Raw genomic sequence first — 21285 nt, 5'->3', positions numbered from 1 at the left:
CCTCATCAACAGAACCTGGGCAGGCTACCTGGGGCCAACATTCACCTTACCAATGGCAATAGGCCCAACAGCCCCACCGTCTCCCCCATGGCCCACTGCCTGAGGACCCCAGCCAAGACAGCTTCTGGCTAAGCGTTAGCTTAGCTTATTTAGCTTTTAGTTGCTATTTTGTAACTATTGTTTTATACTGATTTGTTAATCATATGACTTATGTTGTAATTGTGATGTTTATTTTCTGTTTTATTATGCTATTGTTATTTATTGTTTGTAAGCTGCTTTGAATGAAATTGGCACAGAAATACAATAAATCAAATAAAATCAAAGCTTTATACTACTGCTAGGACCAGAAAATATAGTGTTATTAATTAGAAATATATAGTGGAAATACTAGAATGAATTTCACATCCAATTACATAAATCCTGCCAATAGTAAAAGCAAAAGATTCTTAAGGTATCAAATATGACAAATCAGCATAAAACCTGCACAAATGCTAACACTGCCTCTTCTTGTAGATTATGAGTAACAACTAAAAAGAGTAAGTCAAGTAGGTATATGTTTGCATTAAAAAAACCCCATTCCTTAAAGTTCTATCCATTTAAAAGGAAAGACTATCAACTTCAGAAGCATTAAGCTACAGAATACATTATGTTTGACATTAGACTTTTGCAGTAGCGCCAGACCCATTCAAAAATATTTATGACAGGGGGGCCACTAGGGGCGCATTGGAAGATAGACGACAATACCATCTCTCCGGCTCACATGAGGTAATTAAGAGGCTGATATGGGAGTATGCAGCCTCCCTTGTTACCCCAAGGGAATGGGGAACACTGCCTTGCCTGCGGTTGCCATAAATCACCCCCGGATTCAAAAGAAGGGGGTGAGGGCACTAGGCACACAGCCCTCGTATGAGACGGCTCTCCCTGACGCTGTCTCTGATCGCGCGGCCTGGTTGCAGGAGCTCAAAATAAACAATTAGAGAGAAGCAAATGCACATATTTCGAGCGAAGAACGGGAGTTAAGACTGCTAACTGAAGTGACCTCTGTGAAATGGAGCAATCGGTTGGATTTAACAGGAAAACATAACAAGAAGAAGATACATCAAAGGGTCGGTATGTCGGAATGGGACGGAATGGGGGGGGGACTTTTCTTTTCTTTTACCTTATGTGATTACCCAACAACCCTCCCCCCAAGAAGAACCGTTGCAATTACCGATTATAAGCGGGTTGATTAAGAACTGTGTGGAAATGAATTACTAATCAAAGACATGGTTTGTGAAACATCGGGGAAGGAACGAAGAGCCTTTGGAATAACGCAGTTATAAAAAGAGACTTGTTTAATAGCAGGCCAGGCTACTGGATTTACGATCAAGGGGGAGGAGACCATGGTAATTGGAATGTGAGTTCGACCTGGCAGAACCCCCTAAGATTGAGGAGAGATTGTCAGACCTGCGAGGATTTAATGGGCAGACTTTAAGAATGTTTTGTTCGGAAGTGTGGAAATGGAGTCTGTCTGTGTGAAATATGGCTCTTGGAGGAACGGAAAATCCACATGGGATAAACAACGTCTGTTTTCAACCCGCTTGTGGAGACTATCAGAGGTCACAAAGAAAGGAATATATGACAACAACAAGAAAATGAGGAAAATAATAAAGAGAAGATTGGATAGAACTGTGAATACTATTTGGACAGAACTGTAACATCAAAGCAGCAGCAAGAGAGATGTTTGGATCCCTTTCTGAGCTCGATGCATGGGTAGCCCCAACAAAAATTTTAAAATTTGGCTTTGTAATTTGGAACTAATGTGATTTGATTGGTTTGTTAATAAAAATTATATTAATATATATATATATATATATATATTTATAACAGCTGTTGCTTTTCAGTAACAAAACTGCACACTAGCACTAAATAGAGAAGTTACAAATGTACATTTATCAAGCAGTATGCTTTAAAATTACAGTAATTACACTATAAATAGTCTCCAAGGTCACTTCATTAGTAGCCATGGACAACAACAAAATGGTTCAGAGTTCATGGACTTATTCCAGATGCTCTAATTTAAACTGGTAAAGTAAAACCTGATTTTGCTTGTTCCCTCTACCTGTGGGAAATGCTGCCCAAGGAATAGCTGGAGAAGTAACTGGGGGTTCACCATTTCCATCCTTAAAGTTTTCTGCTGCCTGAAAATACAAGGCATATTATTAGTGTTTAAGACGTGGACTTTCCAGCACCACGTCCTGATCAGGTACACATTACATTTCTTGTATAGTACAGTGTTGCATACCATGTTAGTTTAAACATGTTTTTGCCATACGCTTGAGGATATGATATCCCCCCACCGCCCCAGCTCAATGTGAAGGGACTGCAAATGAGAGGTTCCATTATGTTAATCCAGTCACATGGGCAACAACAGAAGACATTTCCACTCTGTGCTCTTTGCGATATCACATCTCTATTGCTGCAACCTCCACATGATTCCTCTTCCAGATCTGTAGTCCACAAATGTTACATGGGTGCCATGGTAGCCATGCTCCTTGGGACTACAGCAGTGCATTCTATGTTGGGTTGCCCTTGAAAACAACAGTTATTTAAGAAAAGACTTTTAATTATTTAAGACTGAACATACCGTATGTTCCAGCGTACAAGACAACTTTTTATCCCTGGAAAATCACCCCAAATGTTGGGGATCATCTTATAAGCCGGGTATACGCGTTGGGAAGGAGGAGAGAGAGCTGGTGAGCAGAGGCGCCCCTTCTGCCGTCGCTCCTCCTCCTTCCCCACAGAAGGGGACGCAGAAAGTCCTTCCGAGCATGGCGCTCACCCACCTGCCCGCCAAACGCCTCGCCTCGGGCTGCTGCTGCGACGGCAGAGGCAGTAGAGGGGTTCGTGCTCTGCCCCTGGCAGCGCTCAAACTCTAAAACTCTAAAATTGAACAGCAAAAGTTGGGAATCGTCTTATATGCCCAGTCACCTAATACGCCGGAATCTACGGTAAATAAGTTAGTTTAACACTGTATTAACTGAATGCTTACAAACTATTTCTTAGCTCCATACCTCAAAACCTCCAAAGTCGTCGTCATCCATTTTCCTGGAAATACCTAGAGAACAATATAAGATGTTCATTTACAAATCTTTACCGTTCATTAATAATCCTCTTTCTCTTTAATCTCTGAAATAACTTAAGTGGTAAAAATGTCCTTGAAATTCCCTCCTGAGTTTACATTTAAATGACAATTAAAAAACACATAATGAATGGAGTATAGAGCTCTCACAAACACCAGTATTTTTGATCCAGACTTTACTAAAGATCCACAGGTAGGTGTGGTTTTAAGTGGGTAGAACTTTGTATTGAGATTTATAAGGATTGGTTCCAAGAGGGAGATCATGTGCCCAGGTGTTAAAATATAGAGAACACCACGCCCTTGCATGTATGCAACTCTGCTTCCATGTATCCAAACACAGGGCAGCCAATCCCATTTTGCTGTCTGCAGCCAAACGGGAAGGTGTCACTCACCCCCCGCCTGGCCAAGCCTCACTTACTGGGATTGAACAGCGGCAGTTTCTAGCAAGATCTCACTGGAAGCCACTGCCAGTTCTCCTCAGTTATCCAGCAGTGGCATCAGGGACTAGCAGAACACCACCCCATGCAATTCCACCACCGAAGGCAGCTGCCTCATGGAGTCTACCTCATGAACTCAAATATTAAGATCTCCAGTGGAGCACTTCCAGCAGGTGACCCCAGCATCTGAGCTGACCTGGGCTGCTACTGGTGAGAGTGTGACAACATTCCAGTTGTCAAACACCCTCCCCAAAGACATTTGACTGGCACCTACTTTATAGTTTTTTCAGCCCCAAGCAAACGCCAGACTGTTTTAGATACAATTTCAATCCTACTGACTGTTTAATGTCTTTGATGGTACTGTATAATCTTTATCACTTCAAACTTTGTACACCACTTTGGAAGATTGCAGACCAGAAAAATGATATAACGTACACTTAAAATACTTTATGTAGTCAGCTTTAAACCATTTGTTCAGTAAGGAGGGTAAACAGGTTTTTCTCAATGTTTAAGCAAGAATTCTCAACTCTATAAACCACCAAGAACCCTCAGGACAAGGAGGAACAAAAAGTTAATAATGCAACCAGAGGGGGAGTAACTGAGAAGTAGGATGTTTGTCTTATAATGAAATCTACAGTTAATGCACCAAGTCTGCACACTTGGAAACGGTTATGGTAAAATGTTCCACACCAAACAATCAGCATTAGTTATTTTTGTTAATTAATTCTTTGCTGGTACTTAACCTTCCTAGAGCTCAACTCTATTCAGAGAGGTTCAAACAATCTATGTTGAAGATGGAACAACAGAAGTGCAGGTACACCCTTGTGCAAATTAACTGAAACAAAGAATGTTTTCTATCTTACTCATAATCCTGTACTCAAAAAAACACACGAAATGCCAGTTGATCGTTATGGTGTTGGAAGCCTGCAGCCAACAGAAGGAATTATGCGCTTGCTGCAATATACTGAGGTTCTACGAAAGAGAGTTATTCCAGAGCTGGAAAAGAGGTATCCTGACAGTGCTGGGATATTGCAGCAGGATCTGCAGAGAGGAGTGGGACAAAATACCTCCTGAGGTGTTTTGCAACCCTGGTGGCCACCTACAAGAAACATCTGACCTCTGTAATCGCCAACAAGGGTTTTGCCCCCAAGTACTAAGTCATCTTTTGCAAAGGGATCAAATACTTACTTCACCCATTATAATGCACATCAATCTCTGACTTTTGTCTTCTGGGTTTCTGAAGGTTTTCCTGTTGTTATTCTGTCTCTCACAGCTACAATAAACCTACCATTAAAATTATGGACTGGTTATTTCTTCGACAGAGGGCCAACGGGCAAATTTAGCAGGGGATCAAATACTTTTCCCCCTTACTGTATATGTGAGTTTTGTACATGTATATGTGAGTTTTATACAATAAACTACATTGTTTGTTTCAATTAATTTGCACAAGGGTGTATATATGACATGTCTGAAAACCAGAGCCTTTTAGATGGCGGTAATTAAAGAAATGGAGGTAATCGGAGGAGATGTCCTGCCGGTGAGCTCACTTGCTATCCAACCTGACTATGCCAAAGATAAATAATTGCTAATACGTTTATTAAAAGCTTCATGTATGGCAATCAGTTATAACTGGGGGGAAATCCAGTTTTTCAGAACTGGGTGATTGGATATCTAGAGTATTGGTTGAGGGTGGAGTGTTCAAATGATAAAATTGATTAATTTAGTCACTAGAAGAGAGAGCAGACACAGTGATCAAGTCAATGAAAAATTGAGAGGCTGTTATGTATTGGTTAAACCAAACATCAAATATTATAATAAGTTTATAAATTAAATATTAGGTACCGTTTATTTCTTACTGGGGTTTTTCCTTGTTAAGTACTTAATCATTTAAGTATTAGACTGTACTATCATGATATCACTATTATCACATGTGTACACATGTTTATCTATGTATAATATACAAATTGTTTAATAAATAAACTCAAGTATAATAATTTTGTGTAATATTAGTAGTAAATATGTTAGTAAAAGTCCATTTTCATCTTTATATTTACTCTGAAATCTTAAGTTTTGTGCACTAGGGATGGAAGTATTTTTACATTCTCTGTTGCTGTTCCAAATTGGCACAGCAGCTCATTGCAATAATGTTTCCTGCTTTTCACATTGCCCCTTAGCTTTCCTGGTGGGTTCAGCACAAACTACAGCTTTACACATGACTGTGGTGAGTGTCTGCCCCCACAGACGTTCTTCCCTAAGTTTCATTAAAAGCGTTCATTTACAGTTTGGAAGCTGATTGGTACACTCATGACTTTTGTGGCTATTGCCAGATATATTTTTAACTAAAGCACTCTTGCTTCTTTGGAAAAATTTTAAGTTATGAACCCTGCTAATGAAGATAAATTCAGCCATGAGTTGACCATGGAAAAGTACACAGAGGGATGGGGGGTTTTTGGATTACATACATGGGCTCCCTGCTTCCCTGGTATCTAGTCAAAATAAATAAGATCAAGCTATTCAACTAGTGGCTTAGAAAGTTAAGTTGTATTTGAACCAAAAATAATCCTTCCTAAAGCAGGGGTGGTAAGTTTTTTTGATGGTCTGCATCTTCCCATGGGAAGTGGGAGAGAAGGAGAATTCCAGAAGTAGGCAGGACCAAACAAACTGTTACACAACCTTAACACACACCATGCAGAACAACAGCACTTGATAGCTAAAGGTAATTTTCAATTAGTAGCCCCCTCCACAAATCTTTTAAATGAGATTTTTAGTAAACTGGAAGGTAACCAGCTACCTTCCTATTTAGAAGAGACTCAGCATTAATTTTGATTAACCTGCAGTTTATAAAAGTAAACTGAGAGGATTACGGTGATTAATCAATTGCTTTCGTTTTCTCTTTTGTTTTCTACTGCTTGCTGACACAGAAGAGAAGGTGGGCAGAGCATCCAACAATTTCCACTCAGCTGTGAACATTACCTATGGAAAGTGGAGATTTGAACCCTGATCTCCCAGGTTTTAGTCCCAACACTCTTAACCTACACAGTCTTCCTAGAGTACGTCTGCTATGGGGCAGCTATATAAATTAAGTAGGTAAATAAATATCAGGAAAGCAAAATGTCACTTAGAGAAGGGTCTAAAATATTTTCCTTGAAGCTTGAATTTGTTTTATTCTGGATTGTTTTACTTGATGTATAAATGTGTTGTAAACCATTTTGAGATTTTTTCTTTAAAATATAAAGCGGTATAGAAATAAAATGAATCAGACCTGGAATTGTGTCTAGACATTCTGTTGTGGCAACCATTATCTAGGCTTAAGGTTTCATTTGGCAATTAGCTGAGTTTCTAACACTGATGGACACATAGGGCTTATTCACATTGAATCTTTGCCCTGCTCTTTCCAGGCACAGGTCCGTGCTGAAAAGCTCTGTGTCTGAGCGTTGTTTTTATTTATTTTTTGTCCTAAAGCTTTCCCCATGAAAACCTACTTTTTAGTGTTCAATCAGAGCATATATTATGGTTTGCTCCGAGCTTGAAAGAGTGGATTTTTACAGTGAAATATCCAAAGCAAAAAAAGGGCACTCTTGGACATGGAGCTTTAAAACACAGACCATGCTTGGAAAGAGCAAAGGAAAGGAAAGTGTGGATAAGCCCTTCACTCTAACAGTTTTCACAGGCACTCATCAGCATTTCTGCAGTTCAAAATTACATGATCCTGTTTAACATTTACAATTTGGAGCACATGTATTAAGTTCCAAAAGGTCAGCTTCACAAAACCAGATGACAGAGGAAAAATGAGGATTCTGTACATGATACATATACTTAGGAAAGGCGAAGTTTAAGAAAATTTACACAAAACTCACATTAATAACTTCTGAACTTACGCCAACACATGACCTGTAGGGTAGGAAATTAAGCTAATTATTTCCGGAGACAGAATCCAAACTCTTCTAGTAAGAAATATGGTACTTTTGCAATGAATTTAGATAAGGTGCAACTGCTGAATAGGATACCTGTAGAATTTTTCAATGATGGTAAAAGCTAAACATTATTAAGAAACTTATAACCATGCAAGAGCCTTACTCAAACATGAACATTCAATTAATCAGTCATTTCAGTTTCCTTTAAAAAACAGAAAGATTTTTCAATCACTATTCAACAAGAGGAAGAAAACTGTACTTGCTTGAAAAGAAGAGTCATAATTTTCCCCACATTCAAGTAAATAAAGGATCTCAGAGGTAGCTTGAGGAAAAATTATGTGGGGTCTAAAGTTGTGGCACAGTAATACATTACTATAGTGCCATCTGCACTACACATCTGATAAAACTTGGGCAGCTTTCTGCTGTCATCTTGTACAACTACACTGGCAGGCATGGCACCACCCACTTTCAAGTCTGCATGACTACACTACAGATGCTTCTCACAGCCATGTTTCAGCAACAAATCCCACTTAATCCTATGTAGCACTGCCCACATCCAGCAGAAATACCACCTACAATGAATGATCCAATGGCATCTCACATTTGCATATGCAGAGTTAGGGCCAAACCTCCACAGCTGCCCCTAGCCCTCTTGGGAGGGCCGCTACTCAGTACAATATGAGAAGTTTTCCTCCTCCCAAGACACCAAAAGGCAACCACTCAAGGAAGGTGGGGGGTGCAGAGCCTGGACATGGAATTGTCCTATCCTTCAGCATCAATATGCCATATCTCACCAGATATTTTTAGTTGCATCGGATTGAGTGCATAGCAGAATTTAGAGATATTTGGGATTTTAATGAGGCTTATGATGTTGCATGATTATAAGATTCTTTTATAATATCCCCAACAGTCTGCTGCATTTCTGCATTTCAAGGTAAGATGCTTTGGTCTGATCCAGTTTTGCTTTTTATTTGTTCCTAAGTAATGGTGAATAAACTTCCAGCTACTACTGATTTCTCATTAAGGAATTCTAGTTTCCCAGTTCATAAATTAAAAGCTACTCAACCCAGTGTACCCAGAGCAGTAGAGTGCTATGGCTGAATGAACATGTACTATCAGTATCATACTGATGAGGCAAAGAAAGGATACAAATTGGAACACACAGGATTCCCTCCCCATGAGAACTTCCTGATTTTCCCAGTGAAGAAGTAGCAATTCTGAGAGGGGGGATTAAAACCTCTGATGAATGTTTTCTCTTTCAGAATAAGTGAAATAATGGTTGAAGTAGTGTTTTAAAATAATTTAATCAAACTGCTACAAAACTCCAAGATTCCACAGAAATGTGGCCCATGTTCTGGAGTTCTAAACAAGTAACACTCTCAGAACCAACAATAATTACAAATTACAAATACAGGTAATTCGCAACTCATGTACATTTAACTTGTGTGGATTCAGTTTTAAGCGCTTGGCAAAAAAAAGAAGAAGAATTAAAAAAGAGATTTGGGCTTTATGTACTATCTCCAGAACGTAACCCTCATGTAAGTTGAGAGGCACCTGTATACACTTATAAGAGGTAGATAGAACAGTGCAAGATGCTTTATACTGAAGCACCTAACTGTGCTACATATACATGTGTCTACTAAGAGGGAAACTCTAGTGGGCTCAACGGAGTTTACTCAAAGTTAAGTATTAATACATACTTTTGAAAACAGGAAAAACTAAGCAGAAGTTGAAAGTTGAAGCCACTAACAAAACCATTAAACACTATACTTAAAAAGTATATAGATCTTAAAAATTGTGCAAAAACAAAAGAAACTTATATTTTAGTAAAAGGTCTATTGATGCACACTTTAATTGGCAATAACTCCACTGAACTCAGTGAGACAGGTTCTAAGTAAACATTTAGAGGAACAAACTTTACACAGCACAATAATTGTAGATAAAATTAACAATGCTGAAACTATATTTATTGTTCCATTGTATCTTACTCTAATCTAAGAACAGGGCACATGCAGCCCTCCAAATGTTATTGGACAACAACTCTCATCATTAATGCAGATTGAGGCTGATGTGGGTTGGGAGTCAGAGACTCCCCTTAAGTGCTCTAATCAGTCTTCAAGACATTCATAGTTACTAATTTTCATCCACAATTATTTATAACAGAGTTAATTATAACAATGTGGCACAGTTCTAAACAGACAGCCCTTTCCTCTTCTGGGATATGAATGCAGTCACCATTTCTAGTTATCAGTATCAGATATTTCAGAAATAGAACAAGCCTTGAACAAAAATTATTCAATTAACTTTTCTTGCCTAGCATAAACTAGAATCAGCACAATATTGGGGGAAAAGTTTCCATTTCCATTTCCACAAAGCAGGACCATCATTCTAGTAAGGCACAAACCACCACCATCAGCCCACCATTTCATGAATGAAGCATGTCATATACTACTCGGGACTGATGACTCTAAAAGCACTTATCTTGAAACTCACTTCTTTCACAGAAGCAATTACACCCACTCTAGAAAAAGCAATTAATTACTACATTGTCTGGAGGTTTTCAATGCAGTTATCCAATATGTCTACCCACTATTCCAGTTGTCACCATTCCATCTTTAAAAGAAGTGAGGATTACCATGGACATAATCTGTCCAGGCATTGGCATACCCTCCTGAAGTTTCAGAACAACAGTTGATGTTCCATCTTCCCAAGCTTTGTCCAGAATCAACCTGGAATGGGACTTTTCCCAGCACAAGAGCACCATCTTGTGGACATACAAGCTCACTTGGAGACTGGTGTGTGCAGACCCTATAGAGTTGCAAAAGAAGGAATCTTCAGAAAGTGGTGGAACCACCAATAGAATACAGTGGTACCTCAGGTTACATACGCTTCAGGTTACATACGCTTCAGGTTAAAGACTCCGCTAACCCAGAAACAGTGCTTCAGGTTAAGAACTTTGCTTCAGGATGAGAACAGAAATCGGGCTCCGGCGGCGCGGCAGCAGCAGGAGGCCCCATTAGCTAAAGTGGTGCTTCAGGTTAAGAACAGTTTCAGGTTAAGTACGGACCTCCGGAACAAATTAAGTACTTAACCTGAGGTACCACTGTATTATTATTTACTGGTCATTCAGAATGAGGATGTTTCCTTTTACATTGAAGAGTTGCCTTTTCAGGTCATGGAATAATGTAGAAGAATTGTGAACTCTCAAACCAGATGAGCCAATCAAATTCTTCTCACCTAATATGGGTTTAGGTTTCACTGAGTTTCTTTCTTGGAGGAATGTGTAGTAGTCAGTTGCTCTACATCAGGGTTGGATAGTTTTGTTCTTTTGAAAAAGACCCCAAAAATGGTGGCCAATTATTTTATAGCATATTTTGATTATCTGGGGAATCTAAATGTCATCAGGAACTAATCCAGTTCAAATGTGGCATGCAAGTTATCCATCTCTAAAATAAGTATCCTATCACATGGGTACAGTAAATACATCGTTAATTTATTTCCAAGTGCTACAATGCCAGAACTAAAAATGTTACATTATTTGTTATTAATGTCTGGGTTTGGTCCATAAAGTGATTTAAAAAACCAAAACCTTTCTACCTTTAGTCCAAAAGAAAGATCTTAAATGAAACTGTAAACAGAAGCTGGAAAGGAAAGGAAAGGAAAAGGGGGGGGGGCTTCCCAAAATTTCAAGTAATAGTTTCCAATCCAGGTGCCTCCACACTAAACCCTTAAAATTGACCCAATCTTAAAATATTGTTATAGCATCAAAGCAATGACACATATAACTATAAAAAGTTTGAATGTAAGGATTTTAAGTATCATTTGAAAGTTAAAATCTAGTACATAGACATCAACTTGATATTATCTTGAAATTTGTAACAGGGAGGGAAACTTTTAAGAAAATATCTGAAAATACCTTAGAAATCTGTGTGAAATGTTATTCAAAAATATGTGGTAAGGGTACACCCAGCTACTTTAAATGAATTCAAATCACCAGGGCCTGATGAGCTGCACCAAAAGGTACAAAAGGACTGGAGGTGGGCAAATGTTGTCCCCATCTTCAAAGGGGGGGGGGGGAGAGGTCCCAGGTAACTACCGACCAGGAAAGGTCCTAGAACAGATAAACAGTCAGTCTGTGAACACTTAGAAAAGGATGCTGTGATTGCCAAGACCCTGCATGGGTTTCTCAAGAACAAGTCATGCCATACGAATCTCATTTCTTTTCATGATAGAGTTACAAGCTTGGTGGATCAGGGGAATGCTGTGGACATAGTGTATCTTGATTTCAGTAAGGCTTTTGTCAGCACTGTTAAACAGAAAGCTGTGCAATGGAGCTCTCTTCCCAATCTTTCCAACCTGATGCTGGAAGAGAGAAGTCCTCTACTTTCAGTCTCCATAGGCCAAGTAGTAGCAGACTCCCTCTGCAACAGCAGAGGCATCAAATCCACATTTGGTTTATATGACCCAGAAACTAAGCCTCCAACAATACAGAGATCATTTGTATTAAAAATGTATACTGACTAAACTTTTAAAGTCTTCTTTCAAAATGATTAATTCACAGAATTGTGGAAATACTGGCCTTTTTAGAACAATTACTGGCATTTAGAACAATTACTGGTTTACAAGAAAGCAAATACCTCATTATGAATTAATTTCAAGTGTGAATGACAAAAGAATGGGGACTTGGACGTTTCTGAACTAGAATCACAAACACTTTTCACAATGAATACTCACACTTCCAAAGAATAATAATAACAAATATAAAACAAAATCAAGGTCCTGACACAAATCTTCTTGATTGGCTTGGTATATCCATTCAAACACCATGGTATGCAGTCACATCATGCAAACCTGCACAGATTTTCCCACATTATCAAACAATTCTCAAGTGCTTGTATGGCTCATAGCTTTAGCAGTTTGCTCTGGTATACGTGACTAAAGACAGGGGAGGATCCTGCAACTCAATTAATTTGCAGTTTATGTATGTGTAAGAGAACTAGATACACAGCCAGAGGTTTTAAAAAAACAAAAACAAGCTTTTGCTGCTGCTTATCCCAGAAGATAACTGCTTAACTTTTAAAAGATGGCTGCACTGCTGGCTAAGGAATAGTGAAATTAGTGCATATTCACAGTAAGAGGCCTTGGTATATGAATTAATGTGAATTTAAAAGAAAACTATTACATTAATGGTACCTCATTTGAAAAAATATTACATTACAGTGGTACCTCGGGTTACATACACTTCAGGTTACATATGCTTCAGGTTACAGACTCCGCTAACCCAGAAATAGTGCTTCAGGTTAAGAACTTTGCTTCGGGCTAGGGAAGAATTAGCATGGGTCCTGCAAAGGGAAGTCCTGCCTTATCAACCTTTTGGGAGTTCTCTGAGGTTGTCAACAAGTAGGAAAGGAGTGGGCATAGGCAAGAATTGTAGGGGGCTGGGCATGGAGGGAAGCTCATACACAGAGTGTCAAACAACTAGTCTCCCATTTGTGGCAAATCTGGTGACTCAGGAGCTGTGAGCCCTGGGCATCAGCTCAACACTGTTTGCACAAAGGGCTGCTATGTGGTACGACCTGTTACTCTTGTGGAGAGCAAGAAATTGCTATGGATACCCTCCCAATTTTCCCTACCCCTTCACATAGTAGTGAGGCCCAGTAGGCACCTACAAAGAGCACAACTTTCTCTGTAGTGGTACCTACTCGATGGAATGCTTCACAAAATGCACCCACAAATTGCTTTTTAAGCAATGCACAAAAACCCTTGAATACTATTATACAGCAAAAGTATAAAAATAATAATTATTTTTTATTTAAATTGCTTGTTTAATTGTTTAAAAAAATCATAGGCCGTTATACAATGTTAGTCAAAGTCTGGATAGACCACTGCTATCCTGGGATCCTTCAGGCGGAAGGACAGGATATAAATTTAATAAATCAACATAATATAAATTCAGTAAATAATAAATCCATTGACCTAAATGCATAGGATGGAGAACAAAACATGTTATTGTGCTGTTTTGCCCTCCATCATAAGGACATATGACATACGCAGAACAGTGGTGTGTACGGTGGCTTGGATTAGCTGACAACCAATCACCATGAGCTCTACACAAAAGTAAAATACTTTTATAGAGATTGGTTAAACAAGAGCAGCAAGATGCATAAGACATTAGCATCACACAGAATGGCAAAGCAAGGAACATCAGGAATACATTTTCTAGGACAAAGTCTAACTGACGATGCACCTCACTGGATCTGAAACACCTATTCAGCCTAGAATATGATGGTGAGAAAGTTGCATTTGTATGCTTTGAGGGTCTCCTTCATGACAAACATATGATGCAGCTGATCTGCTGAGATTCGATGTGTTCAATATAGCACCTATAGAAATCAGAGCCTGACAATAACGTAACTTTCATCTCCCTGACAAATGATATAGGCATGGATGATGTGACCAAAGATTTGCTGGTTGCTAATGACAGAGGAATACAAATTGCAGTGTGTAACGTGATTAAAGTAAAGATTAATCAGTGCAACTCCAGTTTCATGATCCACTGAAAAAAACTTTAAAATTTGCTTCATCATAATATTCAAACATTGCCGCATTAGCAGAACATAAAAAAAATGATCAAGGTGATGGTAAACACATCTAGAGACTGCTTAATTTTACAACTACTTAATGCCCCAGGTGCTAGCCAAATGATATAAATGTTGAATGTCCTATGGCACTGTTGCTTACAAAAGCTGGAGAACAGATGAACACTTTATCCACTCCAATAGTAATGATGTGGATGCTCTACATGAAGTCCCATATTTAGATTTGAAAATACGATATCTATGACTATCAAGTTATGCCGAACCTCAGAAATGTTGGCCATAATACTGATGTATTTTCCACTCTGCAGTACCAAATCCAATGGCAATACAGTCATACCTTGGGTTGAAGTAGCTTCGGGTTGAACGTTTTCGGGTTGCGCTCCACTGCGACCCAAAAGTAACGGAATGTGTTACTTCCGGGTTTCGCCGCTCGCACAGATGCTCAAAATGACGTCGTGCGCATGTGCGGAAGCGGCGAATCGCGAACCGCACAGACACGGGTTGCGTTCGCTTCAGGATGCGAACGGGGCTCCGGGACGGACCCCATTCGCATCCAGAGGTACCACTGTACATTCTGTCATTTTTTACTGTTAGATTTGAGTCTTGCTGCTGAACAGAAACAAATGTTCACTTTTGGGCCTGATGTGCAGTCAATTCATTACCATGAATGAATATCAAGCCCTCTTTCTCTCTGGTGTCCTTAGGACAAGAGGGGTAGAGGTGTAAGATGAGTTGGTGTCTGCTGGTGGCAATTAGAAGAGACTTCTCCAGTTTTCAGGGAAGTCTTGAGGAAGCCAGCACACTTTCATCCTTGTGAGGTGGCTGAAAGAGGTTATGAACTAGTTGTAGTCATCTCCACAAACAAAGATCTTATGTTTCTGTTGCTGCAGTCCCTGACCACAAAAGCAACTGAAACATGGATCTCTGTCACTGCTCTGTAAACAACTTGTTAAGCTTCCATGTTAACAAAATGCAATTCTCAATGGCCATAGAAAAGTTCTGCTGGAAGATACTTTTGAAACACCGCTACCTTGTCAGTGGTACTGGAGGGGATAGGTGTTACTCAGGTGCCAAGACATAGTGGGTCACGTGTACAGTTCCCCAAAAAAGAAGAATGCCAGGCTACAAATATTTACCAAGAGCAAGAAGAATCTGCATATGTGGCCTCCAACAAAAGATCCTGCATTGCAGGAGATTAGACTAGATGGCCCTTGGGGTTCCTTCCAACTCTACAATTCTATGATGTTCTTCAGCTTCCTGTTGCACATTCTAACCACTAGGCAAAGATCCAGCTATAAGCATTGACATGGAAAGGCAGAATACAAATAAACCATGGTGTTATTCCTGCACATACCTCTACCTGAAAGGGAACCGAAATCATGACAAGGTTACCTCCTGTGTCCATTCCCTGCCCGAAACCTATGACACATGGCCACAAAACAAAATGCAATACAGTAAGGTGCACCTGTTTCAATGATTGCAATGTACTATCGCCTGAAGTTGTGATGCCATGGATGTTTTCTATCCTGCTGCCAACCGTTTTCTTACACTCTAATTTGTGTGTTTCTTCACCACCCACATTTCTACATGTCCATTTGAACCTGCTCTCTATTTACAGCAAGTGACTTTCATCTTGCACGTGCTCTAAGGCCATCTCTCTTGCTTATGGTCGTGACTGCATAATTGTCCATCCCACCTGGATATTCTCCCAAGTACAGTGGTACCTCGGGTTAAGTACTTGATTCGTTCCGGAGGTCCGTACTTAACCTGAAACTGTTCTTAACCTGAAGCACCACTTTAGCTAACAGGGCCTCCCGCTGCCGCCGCGCCGCCGGAGCCCGATTTCTGTTCTCATCCTGAAGCAAAGTTCTTAACCTGAAGCACGATTTCTGGGTTAGCGGAGTCTTTAACCTGAAGCGTATGTAACCCGAGGTACCACTGTATAGGAAATGAATGGCATTTGAGGCTGGGGCGTAGAGGACGGCAGCCTTTGAGAGGGGGCCGAGGAGAGGGAGCGGGGGGGGGACACTGAGGGGACCCACGTGGCGGGGGGGCGAGAAGAGGAGCCTCAAGGGAGGCAAACGGGGAGCCCCCGCCCGGCCGCCTAGCAGATCACCCCAGGGCCCGGAAGCTGAGGGGGGACGCAGATAGCCATCCCCCGGCAGAGAAACAGCGCCCTCCCCCCCTGCTCGCCGTAACCGCCGCTCCCCTCACCTGAACGCGCGACGTCGCCGACACCGCCTCTGCGGCCCGCCCCCTGGCCGGCGCGCGCATGCTCCTGTCGGGCCGAGAGGGGGAGGGGAAGCGCAGGAGGCGGGAAGAGGGCGGGTTGAGGGGAGGGGGTCCCCCAAAGGGCCTTTGTGGAGGCTTTCCTATTGGTTTCCCGCAGTCCCTTCTGAGCGACAAAAGCCGCGCGTGGGCTGAATCTCGCGAGGTTGTCCCGTTGGGCCTCGTTGGCCAGAGAGAGAGGGGCGCGCGCCAATGGCGGGGAGCCGGTTCAAGGGGAACTGAGGCGAGCGTCTCAGATGGCGGGATCCTCAGGCGCAGCAGATCCTGAGGTAGATCTTTATTCCCCACTTGTTTCTTGTGAACAGTCCTGTGGAATTCACGGGGGCCTGCTCCTGAATGCTCGAGATGGTGGCCGCAGGCTTCCGTCAGGTGCCAGGTATCTGTACAACTGCAATGCTTTGCTAGGGAGGAAACCAGAAAAACAGCCACGTCACTGATCTGCTTGGCCCCCTCTGTAACCTCATGAAGTGCCAAAGAGCCCAGCCAGGTTCAGGGGCCACCAGGCGTCATGGTTCCAGTAACACGCAGGTGCCCTTCAGTAATGTTTCGTATTTAAGATTGTTAGGAAACATACTTTGGATATGTATTCTGGTGGGAGTGCACCAGCCACATAAAAATTCTCCCAAATATTTCCCATAGCCTAAAGACTTGTGCAGCCAAGAGCTTAGCTCTTGTAGCATTGCTATGGCAGTATACCCTCCTGAGAGAGACTTAACAGCAGGCTACAACCATGGATTCAGTCATCTATGAAATCTGACCATCTTTTAAGTGCAGATTAACTTTCCTCTTATTTTAAATTAATCTATTCAGATTTCATAGAATTGTAGAATTGGAAGGGACCAAAAGGCTCATCTAATCCTGATTGAACAAAAATGAAATGCTTTTAAGCCCCATTGATTTCAATGGAAGAGGTTTGATTTAAGCATGCCTTACAACTCCCATAGAGAATTAAAACTCTATAGCTATCGGGCCAGATTAAAAGGCCAGCTGTTATTTAGTAGTCCTTGAAAGACTATTCCATCTTTCAGTGTCCACAAGACAAGTAGTGGTAGTCAGGAGGCATAATTCTGAGATCCGTATCTCTTGGTATTACACTGTCATCTTGTAACATGAAGCTAAATGCTGAATGTCAAACAGTTGTGTAACATTCAGAATAGTAATCTGTATGCAAAAGTGTTCTGAAAACTAGAAAAGTGAATAACAGCCCCATTCAAAGAAAACATTTTATGAAATGAGTACAGTACTAACTCGGGTTACAGATGCTTCAGGTTATGTGTTTTCGGGTTGCGTGCTGCGCGAAACCCGGAAATACCAGAACAGGTTACTTCCAGGTTTCGACGCATGCGAAGAAGCGCTAAATCGCAAACCACGCGTGCGCAGATGTGGCGCTACGGGTTGCAAACACTGCGGGTTGCGAACGTGCACCCCACACAGATCACATTCGCAACCCAAGGTTCCACTGTAAAGGTAAAGGGACCCCTGACCGTTAAGTCCAGTCGCGGACAACTCTGGGGTTACAGCGCTCATCTTGTTTTACTGGCCGAGGGAGCCGGCGTTTGTCCGCAGACAGCTTCCGAGTCATGTGGCCAGCATGATTAAGCCGCTTCTGGAGAAGCAGAGCAGCGCACGGAAACGCCGTTTACCTTCCTGCTGGAGCAGTACCTATTTATCTACTTGCACTTGATGTGCTTTTGAGCTGCTAGGTTGGCAGGAGCTGGGACCAAGCAACAGGAGCTCACCCCGTTGCAGAGATTCGAACCACCAACCTTCTGATCGGCAAGCCCTAGGCTCAGTGGTTTAGACCACAGTGCCACCCGCATCCCTATGAAATGATTAGCATTTCAATTAAGATATTTCAGATGAACATCACAGTAAATAAGTATTGGGATATGTCCATAAATTGATCTTGTTTTCAAAAGTGCAGGTAGTTTGTGTAAAAAAAGAAGAGAAAAGTAGTAAGCATGTATGTGCATTGTAATACATCTTGTTGATGTGCTGGGCCCGGGAGTAACCCGAGTAACGCGGTCCAGGTCAGGTCCCGAATCCAAGGGTTCCGTGAGGAGTCAGAGGAGACAGGGCCAAGGCAGGAGACGAGGCAGGAAACCAGGCAAGGTCAGGCACAGGATCACAGGCAGGTTCTGGCAAACAGCAGCATTGCTCCCGCAACCTGGGGCAGGGTCCAGCAGCCTTTTATCTCTGTAAGGGTAACGGCCAGTCCTGATCCCCCAGTGACTCACCTCCTTGTCTCGCCCGAAGGAGAGCACTGCTCCTGCGAGTACTCAGGTCTCTCCTCTCAGACCTCAGTCTCTGCAGCTCGGGAGATGTCGGTGGGTACTAGACCCAGAGGCCGCCTCAGCCTCTTCTGATCCAACTGGTGGTGGAGCAGCTGTAAGTGATTGCCCAGCTGAAGGCAACGAGGTAATCCCCGCATCTGGAGCCAGGGCAGGCTCAGGCCCCTGACTCGGCCCAGCTGGTGCTTGTTGCAGGGGAACCTGTGCAGACTGGGGCTCTCCAGAATCAGGCCCCAGACTAGGTTCAGCTGCCGCCTGAGGCAAAGGATCCGGTGCGGACTGAGACTCCTCTGGCTCCGAGTCCAACCCTGAGTCCCAGGCCATCACACCATCCCCCCTCCCAAGCCCCCCCTCCGGCCGAGGGTCCAGGCCCGGCTTGCTGGGGTAAGCAGTGTGGAAGGCCTGGAGGCAGTCAGGTGCATGAACGTTGTCCGCTGGTTCCCAAGAACGGTCCTCTGCCCCATATCCCTTCCAGTCGATGAGGTACTGGAGCTTTCCTCTGCGGGACTGGGAATCGAGGATACGTTCCACCTCATATTCCGGCTCCCCCTCCCCCTGAGGCCTCAGACGGTGTGGGTGAAACTCATCAGGTGGGGTGACTGGACGGAGCAGCGACTGATGCAATACTGGGTTAACCTTGAGCGTTGGATGTAACCAGAGGCAATACGCCACAGGCGACACCTGGGCAGTGATGGGGAATGGACCCATGAACCGGGCATCCAGCTTCTACGAGGGCCAAGAGTAGTGCAGATGACAGGTGGAGAGCCACACCCGATCGCAGACATCGAGTTCTGGCCCCTCCTGACGGTGGCGGTCAACCTGGGTCTTATAGGTGTTCTTGGCCTGGCCTAGTTGCTCCATTAGAAGTTGCTGCTGGGATTAGAGCTCCTGTAGCCAGTTCGTCACTGCAGGAACCGCAGGCGCCGGCAGCATGCTTGGGAACAAACACTGGTGGTACCCATAGTTGGCCTGGAGCAGGGTCTGTTGGGTGGAAGCGTTCACTGCATTGTTGTAGACGAACTCGGCCAACGCCAGATGGTCGACCCAATCATCCTGGTGGAAACTGCAGTAGCACTGGAGGTACTGCTCTAATACCATGTTCGGCCTGTCCGTCAGTCTGCGGGTGGTAGACCGACGATAGACAGACCTCTGTCCCGAGAGCCTGGGGTAGGCTGTGTCAGAAACGGGAAGGTGAACTGAGCGCCACGATCAGAGATCAAGCGTTCCTGTACGCCATGCAGGTGGAAAACGTGCTGCAGGTACAGTCACGCCTTCTCCTTGGCGGAGGGTACAGACGGGCACGGAGTGCAGTGCACCATCTTAGTGAAATGATCCGCAAATACCAGGAGGCAGGTACACTGACGAGACGGGGGTAATTTCACCACGAAGTCCAACGACACCGTGTGCCACGGATGAGGCGGGACTGGCAGTGGCTGAAGAAACCCAGGAGGTCTCCCGGTCGATCCCTTGGCCCACTGGCAGACGTCGCAACCCCCAATGTACCGCGCCACGTCAGCCTTCAAGTGGAGCCACCAGAATTCCCGACTTACCAGGTGGGTGGTCCAATATCTCCTGAAGTGCCCAGCTGCCGGGGCATCATGAGCCATCTGGAGTACCTTGGCCCGCAATGGTCCCGCTGGGATGTACAACCTACCTTGGTGCATCAGTAAACCCTGGTGCAGAACCAGTTCTGGATATGAGGGCATGCTCTGCTGGCCAATTCCCAAATACGTTCCTGAGTCCACACGTCGATTCGTTGCTGCTCCCGCACTCGATCCTGCAGTGACTTGGTCTCCTGGGTAGTCAGGAATGCAGCTGGAGGTACAATCATTGTTGGCTCCGCCTGCTGCGCCGTCTCCACGATGTCCTCTGGTTTCCGAGACAGAGCGTCTGCCTTCTGGTTTTGGGAGCTAGGGATGTAGCAGATCTGGAACTGGGAGAAGAGCAGCGCCCACCACTTCTGCCGCTGGTTCAACTTACGGGTGGTCTGAAGGTACTCCAAGTAAGAACTGGTGGTCGGTTCTTACTTCTACCGGGTGTTGAGCACCTTCGATGCAGTGTTGATGCGGTGCGGACTGAGACTTCTCTGGCTCCAAGTCCGACTCCAAGTCCCAGGCCATCAAAGCTGAGGCAATGACACACAAGTCTATAAAATTGTGCCTCAGGTTATGGGACAATAACTTTTTAAAACTTTGACCTTTGTCTTGCATCTTGTGATCACAGAAAGTGTATGAATACGCTTAATAGAAGTTAGTAAGTGCTAATAATTTTACAAACTTTGATAAAGGGACTGGAAACCAAGCTTTATGAAGAACTTTTGAGGGAGTTGGGTATAGTTGCCTGGATAAGAGCAGACTGAGAGGAGATATGATAGCCTTCTTCCAGTATCCAAAGGGCTGTCACGTGGAAGATGGAACAAGATTTGTTTTCTCCTGCTCTGGAGTCTAGGACCCAAACCAATGGCTATTTGACTGCTGATTCAGGATCCTAAAGTGTGTTTTATATACAGTCATACCTCGGGTTGAGTGTGCTTCAGGTTGAGCACTTTCGGGTTGAGCTCTGCAGCAACCCAGAAGTAACGGAGCGTGTTACGTCCAGGTTTTGCCGCATGCGCAGACACTCAAAATGACGTCA

At 43.2% G+C, this 21285-nt stretch overlaps 2 protein-coding genes across 22 annotated transcripts in view; one reads left to right on the top strand and one right to left on the bottom strand.

The window, feature by feature from the left end:
• The window catches only part of LOC310763441 (potassium voltage-gated channel subfamily KQT member 1-like), a 793949-nt gene that overhangs the window by 163763 nt on the left and 608901 nt on the right, over nucleotides 1-21285 (top strand). The window lies entirely within an intron of this gene.
• CCDC91 (coiled-coil domain containing 91) overlaps nucleotides 1-21285 on the bottom strand; it is a 191677-nt gene that overhangs the window by 161583 nt on the left and 8809 nt on the right. For 3 of the 21 annotated variants that reach the window (XM_083615804.1, XM_083615793.1, XM_083615792.1), the window contains exons 1-3: nucleotides 16286-18307; nucleotides 3054-3097; nucleotides 2102-2180 (exon numbers count right to left, since the gene is read on the bottom strand). In XM_083615804.1, coding sequence (XP_083471930.1) covers nucleotides 2102-2180; nucleotides 3054-3083 — 109 coding nt within the window. In that variant the 5' untranslated portion in view covers nucleotides 3084-3097; nucleotides 16286-18307. Of the gene's footprint in view, nucleotides 1-2101; nucleotides 2181-3053; nucleotides 3098-4746; nucleotides 4849-7415; nucleotides 7450-10107; nucleotides 10281-11388; nucleotides 11584-15207; nucleotides 15390-15425; nucleotides 15491-16285; nucleotides 18308-21285 lie in introns of those variants that run through there. The other 18 variants (XM_083615785.1, XM_083615797.1, XM_083615786.1 and 15 more) reach the window with 16 other exon arrangements.

This window comes from Podarcis filfolensis, assembly GCF_964270895.1.
Source record: "Podarcis filfolensis genome assembly, chromosome: 5".
Taxonomy (NCBI): Eukaryota; Metazoa; Chordata; class Lepidosauria; order Squamata; family Lacertidae; genus Podarcis; species Podarcis filfolensis.
The sequence above is the reverse complement of the archived record's forward strand: the minus strand, read 5'-3'. Positions and strand labels throughout refer to the sequence as shown.